The sequence below is a fragment of the Odocoileus virginianus genome, chromosome 14, assembly GCF_023699985.2.
Source record: "Odocoileus virginianus isolate 20LAN1187 ecotype Illinois chromosome 14, Ovbor_1.2, whole genome shotgun sequence".
NCBI classification, from domain to species: Eukaryota; Metazoa; Chordata; class Mammalia; order Artiodactyla; family Cervidae; genus Odocoileus; species Odocoileus virginianus.
In genome coordinates this window covers 804,785-823,087 of record NC_069687.1, presented here as the reverse complement: position 1 = coordinate 823,087, position 18,303 = coordinate 804,785, and the positions used below count along the sequence as shown (strand labels likewise).

The window sequence follows — 18,303 nt, the reverse complement described above, 5'->3', positions numbered from 1 at the left end:
CCGGCGGGTCAGCCCCTCTGTCTCCCTCCCGCCTTGTCATCTGTGGCCCGCAGGTGGTGGGGCTCCCAGCCATCCACTGAGGCTTCAGTGCGGTCCCTGCTCCCTTGTGGCTGGCACAGCGCACGGGTAACCTCCGGGGCGGGGGGCCGCCCCCAAGGGCCCCACCCCCCACGAGCGCCCCGCCCTCTCTTTCAGCTCTGATAAAGTACATACGGCCGGTGTTCGTGTCCCGGGCAGACCAGGACTCCCGCAGGAAGACGGTGGAGGAAATCAGGAGGCGGGCGCAGTCCGGCGGGAAGTGGCCACAGGTGGGCTGCCTTGGTGTGTCCTGCATGGATTTATTCTGAAAGACCTGAACGTAGGGGTCAGAGGGGAAAGAGAAACCTGAGAGCCAGAACGTGACTTCCCTGGAGACTGGGTTCATTGTGTTTCACGTTATTTTTGATAAGCGCAAGCCTAAGAATGTGCTTGTATATCAGGTATTTTTGGTTCTGGCATTTTAAAAATAAGAAATGGGGGAAAATAATTTTCACATGCATCTGAAGTTCCCAAGTCATCTTTTAAGTTCTCCCGTCAGAAACAGCTGGCTGGCCTGGCTCTGGAGTCAGCAGCCTCGTGCCTGAGTAGGGCATTAGGCTGCGTCCACTTGCTTCTAAAGCTCTGAGCTTACCCGGCACACTTCGGTTCCCTCGGGGCACCCGGAAGGCTGGCCTGGGCTGTGGGGCAGCATCTTCGGCCAGAGGTAGCCGTGGGTGTGGTGTGACCCCTGCTGTGTACATATGTAGTTTTTCTTTTCTGTTGAGCCAACCTCGAGAAGCCGGAGCCCCACAGGACTCGTTGGGTTCTGGCTGCTCAGAAAACAGTGACAGCCTTGCTGTGGCTCCCTGCCCATGGACAAGCTACCCCTGGGAGGCTGTGCTTCCAGGGTCCCGGCTGCCTCCCTTTCCAGAATGGCATGACCCCGCCTCCTCCATTCAGCTCACCTGCCTGACCCAGGGTTGGACCAGCCCCCTGGAGCTGGTCTTTCCTCCAGGGCCCAGGGTTGAAAGCAGCCTTATGGGCTGTATTTTCCAGCATATGGGGGAAGTTAGCTTCCATCCCCCTGCTGGGAGTCAGTACAAGTCAGAGAGATGGGAGATTCCGGTGACAAGGCGTTACCTTTGCTGCTGGTTCCGAGGGTGTCTGCGTTGTTGGCCCGGCCCCAGTCCACGAGGCCCCGTCCTCAGCCTCATGCTTCCCACTCGTGCGCCTCTGTCATGCCTGTGCCCGTGGGCTGGTCCATGTCTGGCCCACACGGCAGCTCCAGAGGGCACTGTGCGTCCTGCCACTGGGAGACGCGTGCTGTTTGTGTGTCTGCGTTGCTTCCAGATTTTAGTAAAACCAGTAGTCAGAGGGGGAATTCACAGATGCTTCTGTCTGCCTCTTACCTTTCTCCACTGAATGTGATTGAAGCGCCTGAACCACTTCAGGCCCAGAAGAAGCAGGTTGGGAAGTTGGCCCCTGAACCAGCCCTTTGATGCTGAATTTTTTTTTTTTCCCTCTCATTTCAAGATAATGATTTTTCCAGAAGGCACCTGTACCAATAGGACGTGCTTAATCACCTTCAAGCCTGGTATGTAGTGCCTTAATTATCTCTCTCTGCGAGAAGGTGGGGAAGGCCCTCACTCCCGGCAAAGTGCCTCAGCCCGGAGGTGTTCTCATATCTGTCTCCTGCGACCCTGGGGTTTGGTCTGAGTGTCCACAGCTGGCCCCCAGTGACCTCTGACCGAGAAGCCCACTCTGTGCTGAGACCTCCCCCGGGCCATACGGGCAAGGGATGTGCCGCCGCGGAGATGAGACGTGTCCCTTCTCCGTCCACAGGTGCGTTCATCCCGGGCGTTCCCATCCAGCCCGTGGTTTTGCGGTACCCGAACAAACTGGTGAGTGCATTCTCCTGGGCACACAGGTCCAGTGAGTGTCCTGGCCTGAGGACGGCCCAGTGTTTCAGAGCATTCCCCCGCACTCGCTCCTGAAGCCCTGCTCTCGTGGGTCAGAGTCCTGGCCTGTCCTTGAGCCGGACCCATGGTGTGAGACCCCCCACCCCCGTCGCCTCAGCAGCTCTGCCACCCAGTTCACACTCGGGACATTTTAAAACCAAGTCCCGAAGGCCAGAGAGCAGGAGGGAGCGGGGTTAGCCGCCTCCACTCTCGGTCCTCCAGGGGCACAAGCGCCCTCTTGACGGTGCACTTGACAGAGCCCAGCTCGGCTTCCAGGGCGGACGCGGCCTCAGGCCCCGGTGCCGGAGGGCGCCTCTCCCCAGCCGCCCCATCTGTAACCCGCCCTGCCCCAGGCTGCATCCTGCCTCCTCAGGGGTGTGCAGCTCTGCGGTCCCTGCCTGCCTGGTGCTGGCTGCGAGAGCCTCCCTGGGGACCCGAGATGGATTCGCTCACACGAGCTCCCTTGGGAGCCTTGTCCCGACAGGTCATGGCAGGGGGCGGAGGGCTGGTTCAGATGTGGTGGGATCCCTCTGACGTCTGTGGGCCCTGGAGGCTTTCAGCACCCCTGCTTCCGAACCGGGCCCATGGGCCCCGGGTCTGTACGCTGACCCCATGCCCGCCGGTGTGGACAGACCCGGTGTCTGAACGCCTGTAGAACCGGCAGCCACGTGGGCTGGTGCAGCCACCCTTACGGCCCTGAAGAGGCTCGCGCCTTGGTCGGTTTCTGAGAACGAGGATCCGTCACCGGCCTGTAGAGCTCTAGACATCCCCCTCTCCAGTTTGCTCCACTGGCTCGTTTGGAGCACGGTGCTGGGGAGCTCTGGGAGGCGGGGGTCGCGGGGATGAGGGGCTCCGTCGGGACTCACGGCTCCTCTCCTGCCCCCAGGACACCATCACATGGACATGGCGAGGCCCGGGAGCGTAAGTCAGAGCCCACGCTGTCCTCCCCTCCAGGTGCCACCCAGCCGCTTACTTTAGGGGTTGCCGCGCCGGCTGCACGAGGCGGCCTTCCCCGCACTCGGGATCCCGGGACTGAAGTTGATGGTCCTCCCCCCGGCGGGAGGGGAATGGATTCCTCTTCCCACCTGCGTCTGTTCACTCTCTGGTTGAGCGCACAGCTTGACCCCGGAAAGGAAGGGGGCGCACGGGGTCCCGGGCGCCGGTGTGTGCTGGTGTTTGGGGGCGCGGGGGTGGCGGCCCTCCTGGGGCCCCTGGCCTGCCCGAGTGGCGGAGGTGGCATCGCCAAGGCTGGAGGGTGGAGTGGGAGGTGAGGAGCCGGGGGGAGCTGGGAGAGAGTCTGGGAAGGGGGTCCTTCAGGTTCCTGGCGAGCTGGGCTTGGAGCGGGCCGTGAAGAGGTGGACAGTGGTAGGGGTGCCACGACCTCGGGCCTGGGGGCCCTGGAGGGGCCGGATGTTGGGGAGACGAGACGTCCTGAGCTGGAAGCCAAGCGGGGAGCGCGGCCTCGGGTCACGGCAGGCCGACGTGGGCGTCTCTGAGGAGCTCAGCCTTGTCCTCAGGGCCGCATTCACCGTTGAGATTCAGGCCCAGGAGGGCTCAGCGCCTCGTGGAGACCAGCCTGCTCAGGGGTGCCCTCTGCAGGGGAGCGGGGCGTGGAGACCCGGCATCAGAGCTGCAGGGAATTGAGACTTCACCATGCTGTAAATTTGTTCACATTTAAGGTTGAAAATCCTGTGGCTGACGCTGTGCCAGTTTCACAATCAAGTGGAAATTGAGGTTTGTCTGGATGCGGCGTTATACAACATCGTGTCAGAGTCTATACTGACGTGATGTTTCACAATGTTGTGTTGTGTATGTTATTGCAATGTTGCATTATGTCATGTTAGGGTCTCCATAGACAGAGTGTTACCAGGTTGAGGTCTATAGAGATGCGATGTTATATCGGGATCTCTATGGACATGATATTATACATGATGCTGGTATCTGTAGCAGGTTACAGGTTATCTGTCTTGCTTTGAACGCTCCATTTCTCATGGCTTCGTAGAGGGCTTCCCAGTGGTTCAGTCAATTTGTGTCTCTTGTATGACCTTTTATCCATTCAGATAGCATTTTAAATATCCGCAGGAAGCTAAGCCCCTTGTTCCCTTATTATCGTTAGCGTAGCTTGACAGCATATAAAGTTCGCACACAAGCAATTAATGATTCTCTTGACTTACATTTTCACCTGATGCTGACACGGCTGGCATCATGCTACTGAACTTATCACACTCTTGACCTCTGTTGAATGCCCGGTCAGACCAGGCGGACTGCCGAGTCTTCAGCCCGTCTCCAAAGTGCCAGTACCCATGCTCTCTGCTCAGATAAACATGCCACATTCATGCAGCCTGTAAATTTAATCAAGTAGATGAGGAATAGAGTCTGTTTTCTTAAAAGTGGAATTCACTTGCTACTCCTACATCTGAAAAATGAAAGACTAGTCTTACACAGCATAAAGCTTTTCATTTGCTACCTTCCAGTAAGCACTGCAGAGTAATGCTGAATTTACACATGATCCCGGCCTTCAGCCAGGCTTTCCACTTCAGTAGAAATGAGCCACTTAATAAAGAACTGAGCTGAAAGGGCCGTGGCCCGTGTCCAGGGGCGGCCAGCCCGCAGCCCAGGATGCTTGCTGTGGCTCATCTGCTGGTGGCCGGGAGGCAGCAGCGTGGTGAGTCTCCGGGGAGGTAGCTCTGTCTCAGCCTGGCTTCTGAATTTGAGAGTTGAAGCCGTGTGGCTTTGTGACGTCGCTCTGAACTCCTTCCTGTGTCCCTCTGCAAGATGCCAGTGCTGAGGTGGAACTGCCGCAACTTACAGAGGTTTTAAAAAGGTAGCAGTGAGAGACTAGAGCCTTTCCTACAATGGAGCCTGGCCCAAGGCGTGGACTTCCATACGTAAAACACTGTGAGCTTCAGTCACACAGATACCCAAGTTCCTGGGGCAATTTATAATGCCGTAGCTGTCCAAAAGCTGCTGAGAGCCTCTCAGATGAAACACGAAACTGAGACCATGAGAAATGGGAGCACATGTATGATTCTTCTGCATCTAAAGACTGAGCCCCCGGGTGAAGTTACCGCTCCATGCCCTGACTCCTGTGTCAAGGGAGTGGTGTTCCTGCTGAGGCAAGGCAGTTTGGGAGTGTGCACACGTGTGTGGGTGTGTGTGTCTGTGTGTGCACACACGTGTGCACCTGCTTGGAGCAGGAGTGACAGCTCCAGACGGTTCCAGTGGGAGGTGCTCTGCCAGCCCTTGCTCTGTCAGGGTGGAGGTCGTGTTGTGGCGGTGATGGCGGAGGGGGCAGTCAATGCTCGTGCCGGCGACCACCTTCTCTGTATGCGCAGTTCCTTCCGGTGTACACGCCCTCGGAGGAGGAGAAGAAGGACCCCGCCCTATATGCCAGAAACGTGCGCAGCATGATGGCAGAGTGAGTGAGCCCCGCGCCGCCCCCGCCCCCCAGCGCCGCCGGGTCGGGGCTCCGTGGACGCCCCAGCGCCCTCGGCCTCCCTGGCTCTCATCACTCAGCGTCCTTGTCCCCGGCGTCCTGGCCTTGCTGGAGACCAGCTGGCAGCCGGGGCGGGTGATGGGTTTGAACCAGCCTGGCCAAGCGTCAGCCAGAGTGTGCTTGGCCGCACGCTCTGTCTCCCCGTCCTGTTGGAGGACGTTTCTGCTTGTTCAGCCTTCAGAGGCTGGGTCATTGCCCCCGAATTCTCTGCACTGCAGCCATCGCTGTGAGCCAGCAGTGCCCGCAGGGCTGTGTCCGTGCGTGCGCGTGCAGACAGGCAGTGGGGCCGTGGTCACAAGCGCACGGGAGGGCCTGGGCCAGCACGTCTCGGCTGCCCTCCTCCTGGAGAGCAGTCCTGAGGTTCTTTCTCCGCAGAGCGCGGGTTTTGTGCACTTGATCCCGTGGTGCTTAGAGGACGGCGTGCCTGCAGCCAGGAGCATGCCCGCCTGAGCTTCCCTGCAGCCAGGAGCATGCCCGCCTGAGCTTCCCTGCAGCCAGGAGCATGCCCGCCTGAGCTTCCCTGCAGCCAGGAGCATGCCCGCCTGAGCTTCCCTGCAGCCAGGAGCATGCCCGCCTGAGCTTCCCTGCAGCCAGGAGCATGCCCGCCTGAGCTTCCCTGCAGCCAGGAGCATGCCCGCCTGAGCTTCCCTGCAGCCCCTGGCTGGTTCCGGGCCCTGGCAGCCTCACCCCAGACCCCAGGCGTTCAGCCTGCCCACACGCCTCAGAGCCTTCGGCGCTGGGAGCAGAGTCTGGGGGGAACACGCCCCCCACCCCGACCACTGGGACACAGAGCCACCGGGCAGCAGGAGGCGCTTTACTCTCAGCTTTTGGGAAGTCAGGGCAGTGAGGGACCCTGATCAGCCCCTGGACAGATATACTATCCATAGAGTCAGAGGCCTGACAGTTTGGGTGTGATTTTTTTTTTTTTTTTTTTTAGTTTATATCCAGTAAATTAGCTATTAAAAATTTTAAGTACGTACCCTAAGGAAACTTCTGTGTTGTCATACAGTCCGTGTTGGCTCAGTGGGAAAGGACAGATACCCATCGGGTCCTGTCTCGCCTCATGGCTGCAAGAGGATTCCAGAACCGTGAGGGTCCCACCCAGGGTCCCACAGTCTTTGCAGGCGGCCTGGGGACCCTCTGGGCCTGCAGCAGCTCTGGCTCCTGTCCCCACACGGCCAGACCTGAGTGCTCTTCAGGGGAGTTCAGCAGCCGCAGGGTGGAGCCTTCAGAATCATCGCCATGGCAACCAGGAACCACAGCCATATCCTTGTACCTGCCAGGGACTGGGTCCAGGGCCCTCAGAGACCAGAGTCCAGGGAGGCTCACGTGCCTCGTGAGCGATGGCCTCGTATGCTGCCCCCGTGTCCTCAGATGTGGAGCCTTGGATCCGGCCCGCCGAGACTAGCAAAAGCCCCCTCGGTTACAGAGACGGGGTTGGCGGGGTCCTTCTCGATACCTGGTAAATCTCCTACTGTGAATGCACTTTCCATAAACGTCAGGAGAAGGCTGCTTTCCATGGAATCTGAGACAGCCTGTGGGATGACGGGGTCCTGCCTCCCTCTGACCTCAGGACGGTGCCAGCCTGGAAAGCAGGGTGCTCTGCACCCCGAGGGCGGCTTCCTGTCCCTGAAGGCTCCAGATGCGGGCTCCGTCCCTCGTGGGCGGAACTGCCGAGGCACCAGGCTGACCCTCGGCTGGGCAGCCCCAGGCCCCAAGTTACTGACGTGTGGGGTCAGCTATTCAGCCTTTGTGTGTAGTGCCGAGTGTGGTACTTAATATCATTGCTGTTATTTTGTATTTTGGCTCACCGCTTGGCGCATGGGATGGTTCCCTGACTAGCAATCGACCCCAGGCCTCAGCAGTGAAAGCGCCAAGTCCTAACCTCTAGGCTACCTGGCAGCTCCCTGAATATGCTCTACACACCTCGGCGTCCAGAGCACTCGGCGCCCAGTGGCTCCTGTTAAAGGCTCCTACGTGGGGGTGGTGGGTGTTTGTGGGCTCCGCGGGCACCTCATCCCATCCTGCAGGCTTGGGGCACCCAGGGGGAGGGTCAGGGCCTCCGACCTCCCTCCAGGCCCCACTTAGGACCCTCCAGATGTGGCTTCTGCGGGGACTGATAGGAGGGGCCTCACTCCGGCGGGGCTGGGGGCAGGCCTGCGGCTTTTCCCCGCATCACTCCCAGGTGGGAACGGCCAAGGGAAGCCGAGTCTGCCACCCACCACTGGGTGGACGGGGCTGCCTGTGTCCTTAGCCCCAGGACAGTGAAAGTGGGATTTTGCCAGTGTTCTCTGCATGGCCCTCTATCTGAGCCGACTGGACTCACGCTCAGGAGGACACACCCTCCTTCCAGGCCCAGCGCTCACGCCAGAGGACTCACGGGGCGCTGCCTGCCCTGCCTCCTAGGCCGGGGGGTGGGGGTCCGCCAGAGCAGCTCATCCCCTCATACGTGCATGTGCCCTCATCCGGCTTTCACACCCCTCTGATGCTGCGGGGCTTTGCCCCCCAATTCCTTTCTCGCAGCTGAGTGCCAGCACACCCCGAGCCATGTGGACACACCGGGGCCTTTGCGTGGGGAAGCCGCCCATTTCTCCAGCACCCCTGCACCCCACGTCTCACCCAGGGGGTCGTTCCTGTTCTTGGGGAGCTGGTTCTCTCCGTGACTCTCCCCTCCACCCTGAACACCACCTGTATTCTTATCAACTTCTACTTTTAATGTGTAACTAAAGCTTCACTGAGGCTGCAGAATGTGGAAACCTAAGCAGAAGCGCCACTTAGGGTACAGACAGCTTGGGTCGTGCGGAGGGCAGTCTTTTGTTAAAAGCGCACGCGTTCGGGGGACAGGCCGCTCCAGGGCGCCGCGCCCACGGGTCCTGGAGCGGGAAGCAGGACATCTGAGTCGGCAGGCCTCACTGTCGCGTGGGTCTCCGCCACCAGAGCTGAGCCTGGAGAGCGTGCGAGAGGGGCCGGGACTCTGGGCCTCCGCGTGTGACGCTGCTCTTCGGCCACTCCCTCCCTGGGACAGCCCCCCTGCTGCCCGGAGGGCGGCTGACCCGGCCCCTCCTCTCCCGCAGGGCCCTGGGCATCTCCGTGACCGACTACACGTTTGAGGACTGCCAGCTGGCCCTGGCGGAAGGCCAGCTCCGTCTCCCCGCCGACACCTGTCTTCTGGAGTTTGCCCGGCTGCTCAGGGGTCTGGGGTGAGTTCCCTGGTCCTTGCTGGCGGGCGCTGAGTCAAGGTGGCTGTCCCTCAGGCACCTGGGACAAAGGAGACCGTTCAGAGGGCACAGGCTTCATTCATGTGGGCCCTGCAGGGTCCCCTCCCGGGCACTGATGACAAACCCAGAGGTCACAGGCAGAAGCCAGTTGAAATGATTAACGGTGCTCTTTCTGAGGTTTGGGTTATTTTTTCTTTTTTGAAATGCCAGTATCATTCCACACAGAAGTGTCTTAAACCCTGAATGGCTGGCCTGACTGTCTCTTTATGGACGGCCTCCCCTCCCCCAGCCCCACCCCGCATCCTAGGAGGGCCGGTCCCAGGGTGGGCCTGCACACTGTGGGGTCCCAGAGCTTGGGGTCGGGGACACAGTTGGCCCTCAGGCTTCTAGATGAGCCCCTTTTCCCGAGGACTGACTGCTGCTCTATGAATCATCTTCAGGGTTTGCTGGGTCTTAGGACATAATAGTAAAGCTTCCATTTTCAGCATTCCGTGACTTTATTGAAAACAATCTTCCCCTCATTTTTTTTCTTTAGACTAAAACCAGAAAAACTTGAACAGGATCTCGACAGGCATGCAGAAAGCGCCAGAATGAAGCAGGGCAGGAGGGTGACGCTCCCTGAGTTTGCAGCGCAGCTGGGGGTCCCCGAGTCCGAGTCGCTGGAGGACCTGTTCTCCCTGTTTGATGAGGTAGGGGTGGCGGGGGACAGCTGGTTTTCCCTGAGCGATTTTGGAAGCAAAGGAGAGGCCAGCCTTTGTTGCCCATCTTCCTAGCCACCGTCTTTTGGAGTGTTTTGTCCTGTGTTGTCAAATGCAAATAGAAATTTGGCTTTTAAGTCAGTTTGTTGGCAAGCACGCCTGTAGTTGGGGGAATTGAAGCAGGTCGCTCAAAGACCCCTGAGTCCACGCGTGCCCTCAGGAGGTGGCGGGGCCCTTGCTAACGGCGTCTGTCCCCAGGGTGGCGGCGGGGAGGTGGACCTACGCGAGTACGTGGTCGCCCTGTCTGTCGTCTGCCGGCCGGCCCGGACCCTGGACACCATCCAGCTGGCGTTCAAGGCAAGTGCGGCGCCTCTGCGACCTTAACATGTGGGGTCGGGGAGACACGGGCTCGTCCAACCTGCGAGACACCTTGTAGTCCCTTAGAACGTTGGGGAACTTAGTCGCGCGCTGGCTCTTTTCACGTAAGCGTGTACCAGCCATTGCTTATAAAAGGCCCAGAAGCGCCTCTGCCCAGTTCCTCCTAGATGGGAGCCCCGCTCACCTTCTTGAGTCCTGCTGGTGCCGAGCAGGACCGCTGGGCCATCTCTCCCCACACAGCCTCCCCGTCGGCCTGCTGACCGGAGGGAAGCAGGGCTTCAGGGCTGAAGAGCCACCAGCCCCAGTGTGACTCCGGGCCAGTCTGCTCACGAGGCGGGCAGTGAGTCTGGGAAGCGGGGAAGGGTCATGCTGGGGTCCTGGCCCACCTGGATCCAGCCAGCGACCCTGAAGGTGGGTCTCGTGGGGTCAGTCTGCTAGGATAGAGCGAGGCAGGCCTTGCCCGCCAAGAGACAGGCTCCATCTCACACTAGCGAGACTCACGGGCACCTGCTGTATGTAGGTCAAGGGAGCCCTGTCCCTCGCTGGTGGAGAACGCCGTCTCTGCCTTCCAGCCCCAGCAGGCCTTCCCCACGGCTGGGAGGGACCCCACAGCACAGGGTGGCTCCACCAGTCCCGGCAAAGGAGTTGACGGGCAGCATCAGTGCTTGGTGGACAAAGACCAGGAAAGCCCGTCCGCATCCCCTGGCCTCAGCGGGCACCTCTCGGGGCCCATCGCCCCTGTGCCAGCCCCGCCCCGTCGGGCGGCCCCGCAGCGGCTTCCCTGCCATGGCTGGGTAGAATCTGCCGTCATGATGGCGGCTGGTGGGGGAGCGGGCGACCTGCTTTCAGCACAGCAGCTGAGCACAAGCATGAACTGCTAGGGCGTCCACCCCGGGGCCAGGTGCACGGCCAGGGGCTGGGGCAGGGCTGCCTGAGCAGCTGACCCGAGGGTCCCGGTGGTTCTCCACAGTGGCCTCCCCTGCAGGGACTGCCCCTCCCGGGCTCCCCAGAAAGCCAGTGGCCCCTGTGTCTGGCATCCCTACAGGGCGCCCGCGTGTCCTGCTCGTGTGGACGGCCTGCCCCACCTGAGGTTGACGACCCACAGGCTCTCCCTCCGTCCCCACCCACAGCCCAGGATTGGGGCATGTGTGAGCAGGTGCGGGGCAGGCGGCCCCGAGATGTGGTGAGGAGGGTCTGCGAGGTGTCCTGCCCGGGGTTGCGGACACGCCTGGGCCTGTCCCCCTGGGCTGATGGTTGAGATGCAGCATTATAGCAGAGTTCAGGCTCCCAGAGACCTGCGCCGAGCTGGGGCTTCCCCAGAGCAGTGCTTGCAGGCAGCGTAACGTACTTCTGGGTCCCTTGTCTCCACCTTTTCTACTACTGTCATCGATTCAGTTCAGTCGCTCAGTCGTGTCCAACTCTGCGACCCTATGAATCGCAGCACGCCAGGCCTCCCTGTCCATCACCAACTCCCGGAATTTACTCAAACCCATGTCTATCAAGTCAGTGATGCCATCCAGCCATCTCATCCTCTGTCGGCCCCTTCTCCTCCCGCCTTCAATCTTTCCCAGCATCAGGGTCTTTTCAAATGAGTCAGCTCGTCGCATGAGGTGGCCAAATATTGGAGTTTCAGCTTCAGCATCAGTCCTCCCAATGAGTGTTCTGGACTGATTTCCTTTAGGATGGACTGGTTGGATCTCCTTGCAGTCCAAGGGACTCTTCACGAGTCTTCTCCAACACCACAGTTCAAAAGCATCAATTCTTCGGTGCCCAGCTTTCCTTATGGTCATCATCATATGAAACTGCAGATACAGTCGTGGTACAAGCCCCACCAGCTCAGGAAGGTGCGGGGGGCAACCCGGGGCCTGGTCCTCCCATCACAAGCCCGGTTCCTCCTGGCCTTTCTCAGACAGACGGCAGGGTCATCTCGGGAGGCGGAGATAGAAGTCCCCTCGCTTTCGGCGTCACAGCTTCAGGCCTCAGGCCCCCTCGTCTCCCTGCTGCAGCTCTGAGCACTGGCGGGTGCGAGGCACCCGCGGGCCGGGCTGGACTGTGGGGTCTGGAGGCTGCAGAGAGGTTTGTCTGCAGGTGGTCTGGTTTGACACATATAAAGAGCAAGATACGAGGGGACTCGGGAGGTGTCCGCCCCACAACCCCAGGCCAGGGGCGGAGCGGGCTGGGCCCCGGGAGCGGTGGAGGCAGCCCTCCAACACGGAAGCGCCTGGTGGCAGGTATCCCACCTGCGGAAGGCTGTGTGAGCGGGTGGCCGGCTCGTCTCGCTGACAAAAGCCAGTGACCCCCTGGGGGCGCCGGGCAGGGCCCGAGCTTTGCCTGACCCAACGAGCAGGCGTCCTGCCCCGGGGAGCCCGCCTCCAGGCAGGAGGGTGGAGTGGACGCTCCAGAGGTCATGGGGTCCAGGAGCAGCTGGGCCTAGGGGCCCCTGGGTCACAGTGGGGAGCCGAGCCTGCAGGTGGCACGGGGGGCAGCCCCCACCTCTTCCACAGCCCCGGTCAGCCTCAGGGGTCAGGGGGCCTCCTCCAGAACCAGGCGGGAGGGGTGTTGGGAAGGTCGGCTATGGAGGGACAGCGGCTGCAGGCAGGTCTCAGCCCGGTGTAGCCGGGGCTATGGTTGCACCGGCCCGTGTGGCCTCACTGGTTGCAAGGCGCCCGCAGCGATGACCGTCAGGGAACCTCGAGAGGACAGGCCCATCACCCTCAGGTCCTGGAGGGCCCATGGCGCGGGTATAGCCAGGTCACAGGGAGATAGTGGGTCAGGCTCTGCCTTTGTGGGGGGTAAGGATAGGGCCTGGGGCTTGGGGATTCATTCTTCAGCGGTGAATTCAAAGCAGAAGAGGGGAAGTTAGAGGAGGGAGAGGGGGTCACTGCGGTGGTCCGCTGTGTGGGTCACCAGGGCTCCTTGGAAGGGACCTCGGGGGCTGGGGGCCGGCCTAGCTCCTCACCCTGCGGTTTTGCCAGTGACCACGCGTCACGGCCGTGGTGTGTTCACCCAGAGGGACGTCTGAAGCGGGCGCCTTGCAGGCAACGGCCGAATGCAGGCGATTGCGCTGCACTGCCCGGAGCACCGTGTCTGGTGGATTTAAGACATAATAGCGGGGAACTGGAGGCCCGAGGGTTGGGTCGTGGAGCTGGACGCCAACCGTCCGGACTCTGTGGGCTCCAGCGGTCCCGACCCTATGGGGTCTGGCCCAGCCCAAGAGCAGGAGCAGCCCGGGGCCGTGGGGCAGGGGAGGCCGCTGGGTGACGCCCGCCCCGCCCCGCAGATGTACGGGACACAGGACGGCAGCGTCGACGAGCATGCCCTGTCCAGCATCCTCAAGACCGCCTTGGGGGTGGCCGAGCTGACGGTGACCGACCTCTTCCGGGCCATAGACCAAGAACAGAAGGGCAGGATCGCGTTTGGTGAGTGGCCGGGAGCCGGGGAGGACACCCCCGTGCAAGGTGGGGCGCCCCACTCCCCTGCACGGCCCCGCCCCGAGACCGGGCAGGGCTGGGGCGGGGTTCCCTGTCTCCTCCGCGGGCGGTTAACAGGCACGTTGTGTCTGGCCGTGAAGCAGATGCCCTCCCCAGCGTCTGCCGGGCGGAGATCAGAAGGTCCCTGGGGCCAGGAGGGGTTCCGCCCTGACGCCTAGGGCACCTCCTCTCCGGGGGGCTTGGCCCTGGCACCTGTCGCCACACATGGTGGGACGGCTGCGCGCCTCGGGCGGGAACCCACCCGGGGACGAGGCCTGGGCTGCAAGGGCAGCAGGAGCCTCCGAGGGTGGCGGGTTCATCAGAGGATGAGCGGTAATCTCCCTGAGATAAGAGCAGAGTTTGCTCAGGAAAGGTCATCGCGCGCCTCTTGTTTGGCTGTGTTTTTAAATCACAGCCAAATGTCAGGAGGAGCCGCCGGGCCTCGCTTTGGGTGCGCACGCCTGTGATAAAGGGGCCACGCCTCGCGGGGAGAGGGGGCTGTCGCGGCTCTGAGCCCTGGGACTGCAGACCCCGTGGAGGCTGTTCCCACCGGCCGAGGGAGCACGGGCGCTTCTCTTCAGCCGCCTGGAGCCTGCGGCGCCCCGACCCGGGGCTCAGAGCATCGCCGCGCCCCCGGGGTGCCCCCAGGGTGCCCCACCCCAAAGCTAGGACCCGGAGTCACCGGGAGACACAGCGCAGGCCCCGCGAGGGCTCAGGGGGCGGTGCGCCCGGTGTCCCCAGGGCACCGCCGAGTCTTTCTCGGGACACTGCGCACCCGGGACACATCCCGGAAGTGACCCTTCAGTTCCCCCGAGGCGTTGTGGCGGCCGCCCGGGTCTCCGCAGGGACTGGGTCGCCGCAGAGAAAACAAGCGTGCACGCAGATCCCAAGACGCCCCTGGGTGTGAGGGGGGCGCCGGGGAGAGACGCCGGGCTCGAGACCTTCGCCCCCGAGCCCTTAACCAAGGTGCCTGTGTCTCTCCAGCTGACTTCGAGAGGTTCGCGGAAGCGAACCCCAATTTCGCGGAGGAATACCTGTACCCCGAGCAGACGCGCCTTCGGAGCTGCGCCCAGACGCCCCTGGCTCCCACCCCCAACGGCTTCTGCGCCGATTTCAGCCCCGAGAACTCAGCCGTTGGGACGGAGCCTGTTCGCAAGAAGCTGGACTAGCGCAGAAGGGTCTGGAAAGACCAGGCCTGTGCGCAGCCGCCAGCCGGTCTCACGCTCCAGCGCGAGCTGCCCCTGCCCTGCCCTCGGGCCGGGTCCTGGGCGGGCCGGGCCGGGCCGGCGGACCTTGTGCCCCGTAATGAAGGCCACAGCAGCTGGCTGGGCGGCTCCGGCCCCGCTTCCAGGCAGCAGTCGGGGGCCCGCGGTTGCTTTGTCCTCACCTCGAGCCCCGGTTCTGCCCCCATCCTCTCCCTCCAGCCTTCCGGTCCGGTCCTGTCCTGTCCGGGCAGTGCGGGCCGGCGGCCTCCATGGGCACTTCAAGGCGGCACTCCCGCCCGCGTGTCGATTCCAGCAGTCTCCGCCGCCCTCTGCGGAGGAGGGCAGGGCCGCCGTCCGGTTTTTAAACGTTTCTATATTTGCAGGAGCTCATGAGTCTTTTGTAAACTTCATTTAGATACTTCAGGAAACATTCAGCCTTTTTTTTTTACAAGAAGAGAATCGTTTTTCTACTTCGTTTTCCTTTGAGGGTCAGAGGATATTTATTTATAGGTCCTTTTTTGATAGATCCTGGGGCTCTTTGGAGCTTTGAGTTGACCTCCTCTCCTGCCCCGCCCCTGCGTTGGGGCGCCACAGGCACCCCGTCTGGAGCTGCCTTCCTGCAGCCTCAGCCCTTTTCAGCCCCGCTGCTCTTAACACCAGCTTGGGGTTTCTGTTCTGGGGTGACCGGAGCCACGTCACCGAGTGCAGGCTGCGACCAGAGCCCTGAGTGTGGGGAGGGGAGACCGGCCTCGGTAGAGACCAGCGGGGGGCTCCTATCTCCGGCTGGCACCCCGAGGGCACCGTCAATCCCCGGGAGGGTCCACCAGTCGCTGACTCCCCCCAGCACCCCCCTTTTGCCCGGTTTCCCGGGGCATCAGGAGCCAGAGCAGCCTCAGGGAAGGAAGGTGTGGGGAGCAGGTGGTGGGGTTCAGGGAGCCCTGGGGGCTGGGGTACCTCTCTGTGCCCAGAGGTGGGGGGCGGCAGCTCTGGGCTCAGAGAGGGGCTCCAGGGGGCCTCCTTCACGGTCACGAAATCGCCTCGATTCATTTCCTCAGGACGTGATTAGAAACGTCTCCTCAAAGCACAATGACAACCACACGAAGTGTGTTCCCGGAGCACAGCCTCTGGGTTTGTTTGGGACTTTTTTTTTTTTTTAATTTCTAAGGCGATTTGATTTTCTCTTGGGGCCATGGCCATGGAAAGTGACCACCAGGGCTGGAATTGAAGAGCAAATATTTACTGACTTCCTGAGGCTCGGAGACCTGCATGTCGACTGACAGATGGACAAGCGTCAGGAAAGAAAACCCCCTTTCACTTCTGTTCATTCCAGAGCCCCTCCAGCCCTGCGCTGGGCAGGGGGCACCTGACATCATTCCAGGGCACTGGCCCGCTGGACACAAAACTTCTAGCACAGCCTTGGCAGCGAACAGGACTGAGGTCGTGACCATAGAGTGCATGAAGTTTCATCTTTACAAGACAGAACCCCGCGCCCGGCCATGAAGGAGGTGAACGAGCCAAGATGTTCTGAGCAGGGGCGTCAGCCCGCGTCTGTGGATGAAGGGTTTTTGAATGAAACGCTGCTATGCGTTTTCAGGAAAAAATCTCTGATAAACAGACCTTGAATGGATGTTTGTTCCTCCTGATTCTCTTCTCTTTCGTAGTGACTTAGGGTCGTGGGTTCAGAGCTGTGAATGTACAGAGCTCGGGGGTGGATGCCCCGTGCGTGGGACCGGAGCTGCGAGGGGCCCCCTGCCTACAGGGGCCTGCTGGGTGCTGGGGGTGGGGGGGTGGGGCAGGCAGCTCCAAAACAACCAGAGGTTTTCAACAGAACGAATAAAACATAACGTCTTAAATGCTTGAGGATGTATTTTCTTATGAGTCTTGGTCACGAGGTGCTGCCGAGAGCAGCAGGCGCCCGGCGACTGCACTGTCCATCCCTGCGGCCACGCGGTGTCCCTCCTGACTTCCCTGTGAGGCAGTGACTCCCGTGATGTCATAGCCCCTCCGCCACACGTTCGCTTCACTTCTGCTGAGAAAGTGCCTCCACTTCCATTCAGGGGAGTTCTTCTTGTGCCAGCGGACAGCATCAGATGCTCTGTCACGTGGGAAACTAGGTGATAAAGTTCCCACTCACCACCACTGCTGTTCCCGCTGTAAAACGAGAGGATGTGTATGTAGACACATGCATGTACACGTGCAAACGTGTGCATGCACATGTGTGCACACAGGTACCCACGCACATGCACACACGGGCAGGCATATGTACATGCATGTGCATACACATGTGCACATGTATACACAGGGACACATGCACATTCCTCTGTGTATGCAGGCATGTGCACACCCATGCACTCACACTTGCCTGTCCATACATGTGTACACGTGCACGCACATGCACATGTACACAGGCATGCACACACATGCACACGTGTGCCCACATGCGCATGCATGCATGTGTACACACAGGCACACAAATGTACATGTACACGTTCATGTGCACGCACACATGCCAGTCAAGAAGGCAGCCACTCGGGCATTGCAGTCCTGCCTCCCAGGGCTGGTGTGTGGCTGAGACTGGTATTCTCTGCTTCCTTCCCCCACCCCCCCACCCCCGTGCCATGATCCCCACATACCTTGGCCAGTCAGGTCTTTCCCAAGAGAGAGGAGCCACAGTTTCTTTCCAAAGCACCTGGAGTCTTTGTGGTCTTGACTCCAGTGGTCACGGGATCAGCTGGGAAAGAGCTGAGAGGCACCCAGCGGGTCCCCTGCCTGCCGCGCTGTAGTTAGCATCTGTAACAGCGCCCCATCCTGTTGCCTCACTGGCAGGAGGACCCCCAACATCTGACCACCTAAGCTTGCAGGGCAGTGGCCCCACCATGTCCCTAAGTAGGAGCATCCCAGCCGAGGGAACTGAGCCCTTAAAGACGGACGAGCCCGGAGCGGCAGAGAAGTTTCAGGGCAGTGACAGGTGACCCTCACTCACTGTCTCCCAGCGCCCCCCACCCCGCGCATCCCCACATCCCTGTCTGCCCGCATAGCCCCTCTCCTGGGACCCACCAGGGAGATACTCGGGGAAGGGAGAAGAGGCTGACGCTTCTGCAGAAGCGCAACGCCAGCTCCGCTCACGTTTCCCAGCCACTGTGTACAACCTGGCCCCACAGCCCCACAGGCCAGACACGTGTCCAGCGGACGGCGAGCCAAGACATCCCCAGACAGAGCCACGCGGGCCCCTGGGGTCACCAGGAGAGAAGAGCTTCCCCTCGGCTCCTCCCGACCCCCCCACCCCATGTCACAGGCGTGGGCCCTGCCGAGACCAGCTCCACACACACCCGATGTGCCACAGGCACCCCATCAGGACCGACGCCGGCACTGAGGTGTCAGACGCTGGCCCTCTGTCCGTCAGGCCAGTGCTTCTGGTAGGGACCTGCTCGGAGTGCCAGGCTTCCCTTGCAGCGAACGTCCCTTCCCGATGTAACCCAAGGTGGGCGGTCAGCGGTGGTGAGCTCTGCCTTCGGTGCTGGAGGAGGCTCAGAGATGAGGGTGGGGGACAGGGACAGCATTACAACAGGACAAGCCCTTCCCCTCCCGGACAGGAGGGGCCGGGGGGTGGGCGGGGTCTGGCCACAGCCACGCAGGCCTTGGCTGCTCTTGGCTCAGCTCTGGGTGGGGCGTGTGCGTCACCCCACCCCCTCTGTCCCTTGTCACCCGTACTCGCTGGGTTGGCTGGAAAGGGAGGCCACAGCCACCACCCAGGTCCCACCCTGGACGGGGTACCTGAGATGCACGCTGCAGGGCAAACATCGTGAGCCCCTCGTGTGCATCCGATGGAGCACAGACGGAGGAGGCCGACCCAAAGCGGCAC

The 18,303-nt window shown here is 61.3% G+C and overlaps 1 protein-coding gene across 1 annotated transcript in view; it reads left to right on the top strand.

Moving 5' to 3' along the window:
- The window catches only part of LPCAT1 (lysophosphatidylcholine acyltransferase 1), a 40,770-nt gene extending 24,471 nt beyond the window's left edge, over positions 1–16,299 (top strand). Inside the window, exons 4-14 of the mRNA XM_020891662.2 lie at positions 196–308; positions 1,552–1,612; positions 1,861–1,919; positions 2,863–2,897; positions 3,656–3,710; positions 5,312–5,394; positions 8,547–8,672; positions 9,226–9,379; positions 9,647–9,745; positions 13,047–13,185; positions 14,221–16,299. Coding sequence (XP_020747321.2) covers positions 196–308; positions 1,552–1,612; positions 1,861–1,919; positions 2,863–2,897; positions 3,656–3,710; positions 5,312–5,394; positions 8,547–8,672; positions 9,226–9,379; positions 9,647–9,745; positions 13,047–13,185; positions 14,221–14,405 — 1,109 coding nt within the window. The 3' untranslated portion in view covers positions 14,406–16,299. The remainder of the gene's footprint in view (positions 1–195; positions 309–1,551; positions 1,613–1,860; positions 1,920–2,862; positions 2,898–3,655; positions 3,711–5,311; positions 5,395–8,546; positions 8,673–9,225; positions 9,380–9,646; positions 9,746–13,046; positions 13,186–14,220) is intronic.
- Positions 16,300–18,303: the final 2,004 nt, after the last annotated feature.